The sequence below is a fragment of the Ctenopharyngodon idella genome, chromosome 1, assembly GCF_019924925.1.
Source record: "Ctenopharyngodon idella isolate HZGC_01 chromosome 1, HZGC01, whole genome shotgun sequence".
Classification (NCBI taxonomy): Eukaryota; Metazoa; Chordata; class Actinopteri; order Cypriniformes; family Xenocyprididae; genus Ctenopharyngodon; species Ctenopharyngodon idella.
Genome location: NC_067220.1, coordinates 20,664,727 through 20,681,040, shown reverse-complemented (window position 1 = coordinate 20,681,040; position 16,314 = coordinate 20,664,727). Strand labels below are relative to the sequence as shown.

General features: G+C 34.6%; 1 protein-coding gene across 1 annotated transcript in view; it reads right to left on the bottom strand.

The window, feature by feature from the left end:
- si:dkey-92j12.5 (multiple PDZ domain protein) overlaps positions 1-16,314 on the bottom strand; it is a 57,477-nt gene that overhangs the window by 19,721 nt on the left and 21,442 nt on the right. The window contains exons 18-26 of the mRNA XM_051864340.1: positions 15,459-15,570; positions 8,824-9,022; positions 7,355-7,486; positions 7,004-7,267; positions 6,746-6,923; positions 3,487-3,585; positions 3,297-3,362; positions 3,155-3,214; positions 17-191 (exon numbers count right to left, since the gene is read on the bottom strand). Of these exons, the coding sequence (XP_051720300.1) occupies positions 17-191; positions 3,155-3,214; positions 3,297-3,362; positions 3,487-3,585; positions 6,746-6,923; positions 7,004-7,267; positions 7,355-7,486; positions 8,824-9,022; positions 15,459-15,570 (1,285 nt within the window). The remainder of the gene's footprint in view (positions 1-16; positions 192-3,154; positions 3,215-3,296; positions 3,363-3,486; positions 3,586-6,745; positions 6,924-7,003; positions 7,268-7,354; positions 7,487-8,823; positions 9,023-15,458; positions 15,571-16,314) is intronic.

Here is a 16,314-nt window from a genome sequence, read left to right as displayed (position 1 = left end):
ACACACATAAACATACTCCAGTAAGAGGCTTGCTCCTGCTCGCTGTGATGATGTGAAGCCTCTTCTGGCAGAGGTGGTCTCTCTGGAACCTTCTGCACTCCATCTGTTTGTATGTTTACTGGCCTAGAGGGCAGTTTCAGGAGGGGAGGGACTAAATGTGGAGGCTTCCCCAACTTCCAGTCTTCTGTACGCTACAAAAGCAATATAAAGAGTGATTATATTATTCCGAAAATACATTATTTAATCAGTTCTCTTTTCTCTTCTGCTCAATAGTATAGTACAAAAATCTGACAATCCAAAAATATATTTTCTTTTTAATAAAAACTGATGCAGCAATTTATTTTGTGTACAGAAACAAGGTAAACAAAGTTTGTTTTCATTGAAAATCATTTTCATTTTGCCTTTATCAGATTTTTGTCAACACATGGATCAGGAAATTTTATTGCTATTTACCCTTCTGAAAAAGAAGTGCTTGAAGCTGTATTGAATGTGCAGATAGTATAGCCTACTTCAAATCTTAAAAGTATATTTAAAAAACAAAAAAAACTGTACTTGCAGATTATACAATATTACTGAAATAAAAGGCCACTTATCTCGCACCAAGAACGATAAAGGTAACTATAACGATAGCTATATTAGCGTCTACACCAGTGGAATATCTTTCTGTTTATTATTAGCTTGTTGCAGTTTTGTTGTCTGCCGCTTTAAATGCTCGAGCTCTTTATATCAGGATCGATTCTGATTGGCTGTCATTGTTTTTGTCATTCATCAGATGGAAAAAAAAAGTTGATTCCACGATATTTTTTCACTGTGCCTTTATCATTACAGTTGTGGTGCGGACTCTGCTATTCTTTTATATTTAGAACATTTTTTTAGAACTATATCGTTATAGTTATAGTTATCGTCTTTAGTGTGTACAATTTTATGACCTTGTTTCTTAACACACTTGAGTACACTTAAAAAGTGCACTTTGTAATAATGTCAAGTTAAAAGTATTAATTTAAAGTACATTTTCATGTACATTTTCATTTGTTTCAAATCATGCTTCTTCATACTTATTTTGGTGTGTTGACTAACATACTTAAAGGTACAATGTGTAATAATTTTGTCCGCTAGAGGTCGCTAGAAGCCTATTCAAAACAAACGCGTAGCTTGATGATGCCAAGTTTTAGAGCGGAATCTTGGGACGTGTGGTCTCCATCTCAACGGACGGTGCAAAAGAATAGGAAATGGAGTCGGGAAGAACTCATGTTCATGGATGAGATTATTAAAGTTACTGTAATATGAAGCAGAGCAGGACTGAGTGTTGTGGGAGCTGAACAAGGCCGCTGGAGCGATTGCGCAACACACGCCTCACGAGCAGCGGAACTTTTATTATGACACAGTCGCCGGTGCCGCTTCCGCTTTTCCGGTCATGAGTATGAGGTAACACAGCTCTGTTTATTATTAGATACATTTGAGTGTGTTGAAAATATTATAACGTTACTCTGTGCGTTCGCTCGGTGGCTGCTGTGAGACACTGTTGCACAGTGCAGTAAGATAGATCAATATTAGAATATCATATTAAATATTGGATGTCTTGTGTTGATAAATGGCATGCAATTAATTTTAAAACGTATTGTATGATGGAGAAAAATGTTTTACTGTTAATAAAAATAAAGCTGCATCTGATTATGCTATGTTAGCTATTTGACAAAATAGTGTTTTTCTCTGAGGCATGGTAAAATGGAAAAAAGACTAAACGTGTTAAGCTATATAATAACAATTCGTTTTCTGTCTATAAATATATCAAAACAGATGTTCCCTTGTCTATTAAAACATGTAATATATTAAAGCGTCTTTGGTTTTTCCATGGTTTCTACAAAATAAAACCGGAAACCGAGGGTAACGCGGGTATGACGCAATTGACAGGCGACTCCTCACACGTCCCTGAGCCTTGGTTAAAATTGCAATTTTCTCACGATCTACAAATAGTTGGAAACATTTGGGATATTGTAAGTACTCAAGTGAACAAAATGGCCTAGTGGTTTTTGGATATTTTACTGCAAAAATATTATATATAAGTCCATATAAAGCACTTAAATTTATTATTAACTGTAGTGTGTTTTTTGATATTACATTTAAAGTTACTGTATTTTTAATGTACTAAATTGCAGCTTCATCAATACAAATGTGTAATTATAAATGTATTTAAATACATAACATGCAAGTTTTAATAGAAATGACAAAGTATATTTGGTCCCACTTTATATTAAGTGGCCTTAACTACTATGTACTTACATCAAAAAATAAGTACAATTTACTTATTGTTTTCATATTGTATTGCAAAACACTTTTGCTGCTATTGAGGTGGGATGGGTCAACAGTGTAATTATAAATGTAATTACAGAAATTAATTACAGATGTAATTACATGCAGGTGTTTTTAAAATATAAGTACAATGTAAAAACATGTATGTACACAATAAGTGCATTGTATCAAATGATTAATTTAAATGTAAGTACATAGTTGTTAAGGGCACTTAATTTAAAGTGGGACCGTATATTTTAGTTTACCACAAATGCTTGTAAGTACATTACGCTTTAACCATATTATGTACTTTTTACTCAAAAATATGAACTTTCACTGTTGTTAGTTTCACTCAAACCATCCTTGTTCACATTACTTAAAAAACTCATGTAACTACATGAACTTAATTTATGAGTTGTTTCTATTAAAAATGAGTATTGTCAGCTTTACTTAAGTGTTTGTTGAGTGAAATGCACAAATTAATGTTGACATAATGAGTTATTTTGATTGCATTTTGTAGAGCAAATGGTTAATTTAATAAGGTAAATTAAGTCAATAAATGTGTTCACCTTATGTAATAAACTTTTATAAATTTAACATAATATTATTAAGTAAACTGCACATATAAATTTTATGTAAAAGTGACAAATTCAATTGATTTGTATTTACTCAAAGAAATTTTGTCAGCTTTACTTCAATTTCTTTTGTTCATACAGCTAAATTGTTATTTGTACAAATTACTCAATATAGTTGTGTGGAACCACTTGACGCTGCTTTTTTAAGTAAATCCAACAATTCATTTTTTGAGTGTATGTAACTTATTTACATATAATAGATTATTACTATGCAAACAAACATTACAGACCTTAAAGGGAATGGGGCTGAAGGGGTAGGTTGGGGAGAGATTATTGGGGATCTTGGGTTCCTAAAGAGGAGATAGACTTCTATATTAGCATATACATCACCTAAAAGACACTAATGATACAATCGCATAAGCAGAAACATACCTGATGATTTTGAAAATTTGATTTTGATACATTGTCATCTTCAGCGCAGTTGGCAGGGGCTGAAAACTGAGCAGAGAAAGGAAATAAATGTTTTATGTACTCTTGTTTTGTCTTATCTAGTGTATATTCTAGCACTGAGTATGAGTATTTTTTGTAAAGTGATGTGAGATTATGTGTATCTCTGTGTTACCTGAGGACTCTGCACTAGTAGCTCTACTCTGTCTCCTGCCTGACGAATTGCCTCAACAGCTTCTTCATGAGTAAAATCACTCACATCTACACCTTGAACCTGCCGACACACACATTAAAAATGCAATGTGTGAAGTTCTTTCTCCAGAGTCTCTCATTCCTTTCAATATACTTCTACTTTCAAGTTAACCAGTTTGCCCCAGATTTTCTTTAAACTAATCTTGTTATCTAGTTTATTTAGGTCAGAGTAGGAGTGATGCATTAGCTTATTATGACCAGCAGATGGAGATCATTATACATCATCCAATTCCCATCACTGTTCATCAACACTAACTAGTCTCAGCCTCAGGCTGTCTGATGAATATTTCACACAAAAATGGCAAGAGCAGAGTAAAATCTGATTGTGATTTTTTTTTTTTACCCACTTTCAAGTTGTTTTAAACCTGTATTATTTTCCTTTCACAAAAAGTGAATTTTCGAAAAATCTCTTGGCCTGACCTTTTTTTTATATATTAGACACTTAAAGGTGCAATATGTAAAATGTTCTGTCCGCTAGAGGTCGCTAGAGGCCTATTCAAAACAAAGGCGTAGCTTGATGACGGCAAGTTTAAGCGCGGAATCTTGGGACATGTGGTCTTCACCTCAACAGCCAGTGGAAAAGAATCGGGATAGGACTCGGGAAGAAATCATGTTCATGGATGCGATTATTAACGTTACTGTAGTATGAAGCAGAACAGGACCGAGTGTTGTGGGAGCTGAACGAGGCCACTGGAGCGACTGCGCAACACACACCTCACGAGCACCGGAACTTTTATTATGCCACAGTCACCGGCGCCGCTCCCGCTTTTCTGTCTTGCAGTAAACTAGATCGATTTTAGAATATCATATTTAATGCTGGATGGCTTGTGTTGATACATGGCATGCAATTAATTTTAAAACGTATTGTATGATGGAGAAAATGCTGTATTACTGTTTTTCTCTGAGGCATGGTAAAGCATGGTACTCGCAAAGAGTCAAGAAAATTAGATTTAAACAATAAGACTAAACATGTAGAGCTATATAACAATAATTAGTTTTTCTGTCTATAAATATATCAAAACAGTTGTTCCCTTGTCTATTAAAACATGTAAATATTAAAGCGTCTTTGGTGTTTCCATGGTTTCTACAAAATAAAACTGGAAACCGAGGGTAACGCAGGTATGACGCAATTGACAGGCGACTCCTCACACGTCCAGGAGGCATGATTTTTTCCCCCAAACCAGTTCAGTGGAAATCCTGCCCTGGAGCCGATTCTAAACATTTCATTGGCCATGTCAATCACAGTAACGATTGCCTACACCCAACCCTGATCCCTAAACCTACCCATCACTGTAACCTCAGCCAATGAAATTGGTTGCAGGGCGGGGATTTCTGCTGAACCGCTTGGTTGAAATTGCAATTTTCTAAGGATTTACAAATAGTTGCAAACATTTGGGATATTGTAAGTACTAAAGTGAATGAAATATATAACACTTGCCTAGTGGTTTTTGGATATTTTACTGCAAAATTCTTACATATTGCACCTTTAATTAAATGTTAATTGCAATTAAAGGGATAGTTCACCCAAAAATGAAAATTCTGTTATCATTTACTCCCCCTCAAGTTGTTCCAAACCTGTATGAATTTCTTTGTTCTGCTGTACACAAAGGAAGATATTTGGAAGAATGTTTGTAACCAAACAGATCTCGCCCCCCATTGACTTCCATAGTAGAAAAAAAAATATTATGGTAGTCAATACTTAAGTCCACTTAAGTTGGACTTAAGTACATCTTTATATGTTATTTCATAATTACTTCAGTTGTCTTTGAAATACTGTTTAAGTGTACTGCCGAATGTATTGTCAAGCATATATGGTAAACTAAAAATAATTTCATGTCATTTCTGTTGAAAACTGTCATGGATAATCAAGCACATCAAACATCAAGTCTTTAAAACACACCAAATGATTATTAAAACATACTGATTTAAAATGTACTTTAAAGTAAAACTTAATTTGACATTACAAAGTTCACACTTTTCAAAAGTGTACTTGAGTGTAGTAAGAAACAGTCATGAAAGTGTACTCTCTTTAAGGAAATATAAGTGGCCTTTTTCATTAATATTATATTATCTGCATAGCACAGTTTTTGTAAAAAAAATGCTTTGATTTAAAGTACAGTACAAGCAGACATTCACTAAATTTAAGTGCATTTTATCAGATAATTGAGAATGTACTTTTATGATACCTTTATGGTGCTTTTTGCATCCTTTTAAATGCTTGGCAACACGAGTTCTCATTTACTTTCTTTTTAAGAGTGGATAAAAAAGGATCAGAATAAAAAAATATATAAATCTTTTTTTTTTTTGTGCAGGTTTGGAATGAAGCTAAGTAAACAATGACAGAATTTTCTGAGTGTTTTTGGTAAATCATACTTTTAAAGTCACCATGAAATCAAAATTCTTATTTTTTATGGAATATTGAAGTATTTTTTTTATAAACAGTTTATCCATGCACATCATTTTTTATGTGCCCCTCCCTCTTTCAACAACATCTCTTTTATTCTCTGATAACGTTGCGAGGGCAGGACAACCTGTCACTCACATGAGATCACCACTATACCAAACCAAAATGATCCAAAATCCAATGGACAAAATCTTTTTTGAGAAGCCGTTTCACATGGATATACGTCCCAGAAGGGAAGAAAAGACTAATCGCAACTTCAGTTTAATGCCAGCTTTAATCATAGGATTAGTTTTCAAGGTTCATGGCATCAAATCTGCAAGGATATTAATTATATTCTGTTTTGTGTTTTGGGTAACACTTTATTTTAGTGCCCTTGTTATACATGTTACATGTATTTAACAGCGAAATATTCATAATTACAAGCAAATAACTCCAAACCAAACCTTAAACCTAACTCTAACCCTATAATAAGTACATGTTCTTAATTAGTATTACTCAGTACTTATATGTGTAATTAATTACACAGTAACAAGGACACCTTAAACTAAAGTGTTTTGATTTACGTCCGAGAAATAATTGGAGTTCTTCTGAACATAATTATTGTCTGCCAGTTTCTTCAATGTTTTCTGTATAGCCTGCTGTGTCATTATTTAAGCATTGGTATTTCAGACATTGTCTTCTTGTCTAAGTGAGCAGTTCTTGGCTAGAATAAGCATTAAAGTAGAGCAGAACAATAGTCAAAGGCTACTTTCTAATCAAAACACATGCCCACACACACCTGAAGAATTCGGTCTCCTTTTTTTAGAGTGCTGTTGTGTGCAGCTGGACTGTCCTCAGCGATGTGTTTTATGAAGATGCCCCGTCTCATTTCTCCATTGCTCAGTCGACTGCCCATACCACGACCTCCCACCACACTGAAGCCAAGGCATGTGCCCCCTGCCCTAAATAATGTTACTCTAGGACAAATAAAACCATCACCATTACACATGAACATACTAAATGTGAATGCTGCACTATTTTATTATTGATGTGATACCTTCTAGGCTGACTCCATGAGTTATGATCTTTCTTATGTGTCTCTTCTTCATCTTTTCGTCTGTCTTTTTCTCTCCCTCGTCTTTGTTCATTCTCAGTCTTCAAGGCTGTTTTTTCATTCTTTACCTTTTTTTCCAGTCTTTCACCATCCTCTCTTTGTTCTGTTTGACTGTGGTTATCTATTCTTTCATTCTCTTCTTCTGCTTGAGTCTTTCCTTTTACTCCTTTACCATCTACTGTGCTTTGTTGTTCAGAAATGCATTCTCTAACACAAAGCAAATATACATTAGAACACCATAAGAAACAACAAAACAAACAGACATAAAAAAAAAAAAAATCTGAGATTCCTTACAGGGGTTTAAAAGGAAGGTTCTGTGAGTGCCTGGATTGAACAGTAGCTGTTCTGTGTATTTCCATTTCCTCTTTTGACTGGGCGTAGCTGGCTCTGTGCATGTCCAGGAATGCAGCAGGTACATACATCACACTGAAATACACCAAAATACACAAGAACAAGCAAAAAATGTTTTGTTTGAAGCTGTATTGCTGGAAAAACTCCAACAACAAATGAAATGTGCTTCTTGTGAGAACATCACCTTTCTTTACATTTTTTAAATTAATTTTCTCTCTCCAATTTACACATAATCAATAAAGATTAGTACTTAGGTAGTCTAATTGAAAAATAATAGTTTTAACTTAAACTACTATTCAAATGTTTGGGGTCAGCATGCTTTTTTATTTTATTATTTTATTTTTTTATTAAGAAATTAATACTTTTATTCAGCATGGATACATTAAATTGATCAAAAGTGGCAGTAAAATCATTTATAATGTTACAAAAATTATATTTCAAATAATCATGGTTTCCACAAAAATATTAAGCAGCACAACTATTTTCAGCACTGATAATAATGAGAAATGTTTCTTGAGCACCAAATAAAGGATCACGTAAAACTAAAGACTGGAGTGACAATTCATCTTTGCCATCATAGGAGTAAATTACATTTTACAGTATATTCAAATTTTTGTAATAATATTTCACAGTATCACTGTTTTTACTGTATATTTGATCAAATGAATGCAGCCTTGGTGAGCACAAGAGACTTCTTTCAAAAACATTTAAAAAAAAACAAAAAAACAAACATACCGACCCCAAACTTTTGCAATAAAAATGTGTTCGCATGTTCATTTATATCCGAGCAAACTTATTTTGTGGAAATAAAAATAACACTATTTGTTTAATATAATGTAATAAATGTTATTTTAGGTGTATTATAAATATTATAATGTTATTGTTATCATTTAAATTTGCTATATGTGACCCTGGACCACAAAACCAGTCATAAGTCGCACGGGTATATTTGTAGCAATAGCCAACAATACATTGTATGAGTCAAAATGATCGATTTTTCTTTTATGCCAAAAATCATTAGGATATTAAGTAAAGATCATGTTCCATGAAGATATTTTGTAAATTTCCTACCGTAAATATATCAAAAAAATATTTTTGTGAGTGGATATGCATTGCTAAGGACTTCATTTGGACAACTTTAAAGGCGATTTTCCTCAGATCCTCTTTTTCCAGATTTTCAAATAGTTGTATCTCGGCCAAATATTGTCCAATCTTAACAAACCATATCAATGGAAAGCTTATTTTTTTCAGCTTTCAGATGATGTATAAATGTCAATTTCAAAAAATTGACCCTTATGACTGGTTTTGTGGTCCAGGGTCACATATATAAAACAATTAGAAATCAATGTTACATTCACATTTAGCCAAAGCTAGGTAAACGTGTGTGCGTGTGTGTGTGTGTGTGTGTGCACCTGAGATCAGGTCCAATCAGTGAATGTCTGCGTAGCATAGCTCTTGCTTGTGCATTGGTCAGGTTGGTGGTGGATTCTCCATTGACGGCAACGATTCCATCCCCCACTGCCAGTCTCCCGTCTTTACTGATCGACCCGCCATGAACCACAGAGCGGATTATGATGCCTGAACCATCCCTTAAAGCACTCACTGTCATTCCTATACACACACACACACGCACACACACACACACACACACACGTGTCATGCACACATGTACAGAGTAGCCTCAGGCTATGCGCTTTTTTTGTCACAAGTTGTCAAATGTATTGTGATTTGATATTTTTGTTCATTACCTTTAACATCTTTACTGTTTAATAATTGTTATACTGTTTACATTTTAAGCCTATAACAGGCTGACTAATGGCAGGTTCCATTATCACAAATTAGCCCATAGAGTGTAAAAAGGTCAATATGTGTTCAATAAACTGTATCATTTTTTCTTTTCTCTTTTTGTGGGCAATAACAGTGGAAATTGCTTTTTTGTAGCCAAGACTATAAGGTATGTGTCTGTACAGAAATAGATTTTCAAAAATAAACCTACACCGAAATATATTCACTGAAGTAAAAAGTGTGACAATCAGCCCCGGGCCCTCCCATATGAGTTAAGTTTATATATATTTAGTCATTTTGGTAACACTTTAGTATAGGGAACACATATAAACTATTAACTGCAACTTTTCCCTCAATAAACTCCTAATTTACTGCTTATTAATAGTTAGTAAGGTAGTTGTTAAGTTTAGGTATTGGGTAGGATTAAGAATGTAGAATAAGGTCATGCAGAATAAGGCATTAATATGTGCTTAATAAGTATTAATAAATAGCCAATATTCTAGTATTATACATGCTAATGTAAGACTGATGCTGGACTGTCTAGACCAAGAGAGGGCTACTCTTTGAGAAATCAAAGGAAATTAACATTTGAACTCTCTAAAAATTAGCATCCCCATCCGAGACGCAATCACACCAAGTCAATCACCTCAGCATTGCCTTAATCTACATTTCCTTTCCTTCACCCCCTCTTCCCCCATCTCTTCTCTCTACATGCAGAGATGACCTGAAATTCACCCAAAATCTATGGTTTAATGTGAACAGTTATCATACAACATTATACGTGTTTATACCATTTGAAATGTCTCAGTGTGACTGGTACAAAGGTCTCATTCCCACAGAAGTAAACCAGAAGGTAATAAAGGTTTTAAGATTTTAGAGATATTTTGCTCTCTGTAATGGGTGTGTCCATCTTCATAGGGTCTTTCATGCAAATGGCCTTCTGTCCCCAAAAGGTGTAAACTACTCAGTCTAGGACTCTGATTAATGCAAATTTCCATTGTGAACTCATGTTTCCATTTGAAAGAAGTTTCTGTCTTGGTCTGAGTATTTAAAGAGATGTTGCAGGAGGCTCAGGGCGCGATCCTGTAATCAGATCAGCCCACATTGCTGAATGTCCAGGACATTCAGCAACGTGCATTTTTCTAATGTCAGGTATTCATCTTTTACTCTGTTTCTGAGCATCTGATGTTTTGTATTGATCATCTTTGAATTGATTATGTAATTGGCATGATACATTTACCTGACTTTATTCTGACTTACTCTGAAATTATTGACTCTAGTAGATTATAAATCCATAATCCCACAAATCTACGCTCAGGTTAGTAACGGACTAAAGTACAGCTTAGGTGGAGCAGTGGGACACACCAACTGATATTTTAGAGCTCCGACTAACACATTGGCATTAGTTATGTATAGTTAGACTGTTTAGGCTAATAATGGTTCAGAACCATTCCGTTCAGAACAACATAGGGTTGTCGGACCAATCTGAATAGGGTGAGCCTCAATCTCTGATTATTGTAATATTATTCTAACTAAGTGTACGGGGGAAACCACGGCATGTTTATGTAAAGTTACTATTAGAAAAGTTAGATTGGACAGCTTGGTTCTATGGTAATGGTCATGACCTCTGGTTAGATATAGTCTTGGTTTATTTCAGTGTGTTCAGATCTATGGGGACTAAATAACATACTTTTAGAAATAAGCAAGCATGGTGCGGCGTCTAAAAGTATTATTCATCACCTCTGTCTAATGACCAAGACTGACGAGTTTGTGTATATGAGATCATATACCCAGCCGGTGCGAGACTCAAAGCGTTATAAGAATCCGAATGAACGAGTACACTAAGAGTAAAGAGTTAATTAGAATAATCAAATGTGTAGCTAAACTATTATACAAATGACCAATAATCAGTTGGCATTCTAAACTAAATTCAAGGTCATAATAAAATGGAGTCAGATAAAAGTTTACTTGGAATTAAACTACTTTGCCACACTGAAAAGACCGAACGTGCAAGAAACCTTCCCTGTCCTGTGGGAAACCGCCGTTGGGCCGATTGGGCGGGCATTACACTAATAATCAGCTAGTTAAAAGACACTAAAATAAAGTGTTACCGTCATTTTTATTTAATCATAACCAACAAAAGTGTGTGTTAAAGTGTGACAGTTGATGTGGGTGTGACAGTGAAGTTTAACCACATCAGACATTTCCTTTCTTTAAAACTACCAATAGAATATCATCATCCGCTAATTGTCATTTCCATACCCCATGAACCCCTCAACTGTCTGTCTTACCGATTCAAACTCTCTTATTCAAAGCAATGTGAGATTTTTTCTAAGCAATGAAAGTGTCGGCGCACCATGCAGAGTCAGTGTGTTTGAGAGGGTCTTAAAGCCCCTCACTCACCTTCATGGCATATTAAGTGGTGGCTTTGACTCAGTGTTGTATTAAAATCACAGCGTGTTCCTTCAACAATTCATTTTACGATTATTAAGCTGAGCTTATTTTCTACATAATGAACGTCAAACCATGCTGTTGACATCACTGTGGGTGTAAAGTGACTGGTTGGCTTTGTACTTCTTTTTAGCTGTTATAAATCTGTCTAAATTGCTCTCAATTTGAAAAATGCACCATGCAAGCCTATATTACATATAATATGCAGCTGATTTATGAATAATTAGGAGTCCATGCAAAGAGAGAAGACATGCAACATAAACAGACATGAGAGCTAACATGCAAGGAAACACACACCAAACATGGAGACAACACTATGGTCGTAAAGAATTTGAGATTCATTGATTTTGAAGTTTTTATTTTGAACATCCATTTATCAGGTTTCTTGTCTGAACAGTCAAATTACAGTACAATCATAGTGCGCAAGTTACAGCAGTGCACATCTGACCATGTAAAGCACAGCACAGGACAGAGATGACACAAGAGAACACCAGAACAAAAGACACACAATAAGAAACACAACACATCACGATTTATGATCTCTATTCCATCATCCAACATAAACAACTGACTCATAAATAACTGACTGTAACATCAATTTAAAAAAATATGATGAAATGGGATGCTGGAATTGATGAATTAAATAACACTCATGCAGAGCTTTGTGTCAAACTGGATGAATATTCATTGGAATAAATACTTGATCAAAAAGAAAGAAAAAGAGAAAGATCAAGACTTCTATATTCTTCACTGAGCCTTATGATTTTGCCAATAATATGGATAAACACACTGCAGGGCTCAACAATTTGGATGGCCTGAGGCCAGTGTGAGAGCTTCAGGGCATCTGACAGGACTGACACTTACCCTACATGTATTTTGTGATTTATTCAACATTATTGTTGCAATTTCTGCTAAAATACATCTCCAGTGTAAAGTTATGGAGCTGACATTGATAAAGTTTTGTTAAAATTGTGAGTGATTGATTTGTGAAAATCTTAGATGCATTAGTAAAAATGTGCTGAAAATTTGAACAAATCACTGTATGCCATAATTTTACGCTGCATTTATTTGGTCAAAAATACAGTACAAACAGTAATATTATAAAATATATTTACAATATTATTTAAAATAACTTTTTTATTTTAATATGTGACCCTGGACCACAAAACCAGTCATAAGTGTCAATTTTTTTAAATTGAGATTTATAATTCATCTGAAAGCTGAATAAATAAGCTAGAACAATATTTGGCCGAGATACAACTATTTGAGGGTACAAAAAAAATCAAAATCAAAATATTGAGAAAATCGCCTTTAAAGTTGTCCAAATTAAGTCCTTAGCAACACATATCCACTCACAAAAATAATTTTTTGATATATTTACGGTAGGAAATTTACAAAATATCTTCCTGGAACATGACCTTTACTTAATATCCTAATGATTTTTGGCATAAAAGAAAAATCTATAATTTTGGCCCATACAATGTATTGGCTATTGCTACAAATATACCCGTGCGACTTATGACTGGTTTTGTGGTTCAGGTTCACAAATATTAAAGCTGCAGTCCATAATTTTGCCTCTTTGTCGCCATCTCTGTTTGAAATCTGCAATTGCAGTTGTTTGCAGAATTATTATCTTTACGTGCATTTTGCCTCGGCACGGCTCCTCAGCGCGGATGAATCTAATGTTTGCAGTCAATCACCACATCGGTGTGGATACTGCACTTCAGAATCACAGACTGTAGTCTTGAAGTATGACCAAAATAAGAATTTTCACCGGAGAATGTCATCTGAACAAGTAAGTAACATGTCTGCCACTTTTGTTCTGACTGAGGAAAAAAAAAGCATTACAGTAAATCGCGCTGCCAATGGTGATTAAATCTAACGATCACTTAGATCGGATCACGTCAAACTGTGCAAATTATTATTATTGTTATACTTTGTTCTCAAATTGTTAATGTTAACAACATTAGCATTGCGTGACTGTGTATTTAGTGTGTATTAGCCTTACCTGTAGATTTCAGTTTCTTTACAGTCTAATCACTAATGTTAATTTGTCATACCATACAATCCGCCATCAAAATGATAAGTTTAATTATTATTTATTGCAGCTGCTGTGAGAAAAGGCTATAAATGATCTGCCTCACATGCGATATAGCCTACTAGCTGGGACTCGTTCTTTATGTAAACAGACGTGACGCAATGACACAAAGACAAACGACGTCATGCTTGAATTTCCCGCAAAAACCCACCAGTACTACCCGAATTATAAAACATTATTACAAGCTTACCGTTGTGAATCGGGCTAAGGTAAGAAGATAGTTTTGAACACTGGCTGGTTATGTACATGTTAAAAAATTGATTTTGGATCATTTTTAACCAAAAAAAGTTACGGACAGCAGCTTTAAAGACTGTAATTTATTCCTTTGATGGCAAAGCTGAATTTTCAGCATCATTACTCCAGTGTTCAGTGTCACATGACACATCATTCTAATATTCAGATTTGATCTTAAAGGGTTAGTTCACCCAAAAATGAAAATGTCATTTATTACTCACCCTCATGTCGTTCCACACCCGTAAGACCTTCGTTAATCTTCGGAACGCAAATTAAGATATTTTTGTTCAAATCTGATGGCTCAGTGAGGCTTACATAGGGAGCAATGACATTTCCTCTCTCAAGATCCATAAAGGTACTAAAAACATATTTAAATCAGTTCATGTGAGTACAGTGGTTCAATATTAATATTATAAAGCAACAAGAATATTTTTGGTGCGCCAAAAAAACCCCAAAATAACGACTTATATAGTGATGGCCGATTTCAAAACACTGCTTCAGGAAGCTTCGGAGCGTTATGAATCAGCGCGTCGAATCAGCAGTTCGGAGCACCAAAGTCACGTGATTTCAGCAGTTTGGCGGTTTGACACACGATCCGAATCATGATTCGATACACTGATTCAGTTTTTTGAAATCGGCCATCACTAAATAAGTCGTTATTTTGCTTTTTTTGGCGCACCAAAAATATTCTCGTTGCTTTATAATATTAATATTGAACCATTATACTCACATGAGCTGATTTAAATATGTTTTTAGTGCCTTTATGGATCTTGAGAGAGGAAATGTCATTGCTCCCTATGTAGGCCTCACGGAGCCATCGGATTTCAACAAAAATATCTCAATTTGTGTTCTGAAGATGAACGAAGGTCTTATGGGTGTGGAACGACATGAGTGTGAGCAATAAATGACAGAATTTTCATTTTTGGGTGAACTAACCCTTTAATAATATCTACTTAATAATATCTTACTTTTCAGTGTGATAAGTAAATATAAATATTGTATCAGGAAAATAACAGTAGGGCAAGTACAAATTTACTACTAGCCCAACAGGGCCAGCAAAAAAAAAACAACAACTTTGTTGAGCTCTGCAATGCATTGTGTAAATTTGGACTCGACTGAAAACATCTGAAAAAAAAAAAAAAAAAAAAAAAAAAAAAAAATCACTACTCTTTAAAACCATACATACAAAAATACAAACTAAAGTACATGCTAGTTAGCAAAAAAGATATGTAAAACATCATATCATATACTAATACAAAACTTTACATCCCTACATAATATAATGCATGTGTAGTTTCATCTGGGAAGGTTTGTGAGATGTGTTTTAAGAGCTGCACCACACACAAACATATACAACATCGAAACACACATGCAAACACATGTTTTACAGGTCTCTCACAGAGTTCACTTCTCTGTGAAACATACTGAGGATGTATAAGAAGACAGACAGGAAGAGTGTAATGAACAGGGTTAACATACCCAGACTGGAGTTTCCCCTGACTATAGTTATGCTTCTCTCATAGCCACTTGTGGGGATGGAGACGGTTTTTGCATCAGCCTCCATCTTGCTGTTCTGACAGTGGGAATTTGTCTGGAACATAAACAGAGAAAAGCATCAGGCATCTTTACTCAGTAAATTGGCCTATTTTCTTTGCATATGCGGTAAACGGAAAGCAAAAAAAAAATCTCTGGAGCTGCTAAGAACCCTTTTAAACATCTGTCCTTCAGCAATGCTTCATTTCCAGCATTGAAAGTGTTTATTTAGTACACAGGCATCCAGATCTCAAGAGACATCCCAGCCGAGTCGGTGCCAGCAAATGTGTGACTGAATGACATTCATAGCAACAAGAACAATCCTCTGATGAGCAATTTCTTGCACTTTTTTTTAAAAGTCGTCAACAGATGATGTCAGATACATTTCTTGTTGTCAAGACAAGAAATGCAATTTTCTAATGTTCACAATCTTCTACCAAATCCAGTTCCTGGCTCAAATGTATCAAACATATAGCATAGCCAGGGTCCAAAATGACATCTTGACAAGGGCCAAATGCAAGTGAAATGTATTTAGTGAGTAAATATACTACCATTCAAAAGTTTGGTGTCTGTGAGATTTTTTTAATGTTTTCCAAAGAAGTCTCTTATGCTCACTAGGGCTGCATTTATTAGATCAAAATATAGCAAATAAATAAAACAGCTATTATTGCTTAAACACGTAATAAATCATTATGATTAATAATTTCATAGATTATTGAATTAATAATTTTAATAACTTGTTTAATGAAAAATACAAACAAATTTCTTTCAGATGAATGTAGAAAAAATACACTACTGAGTG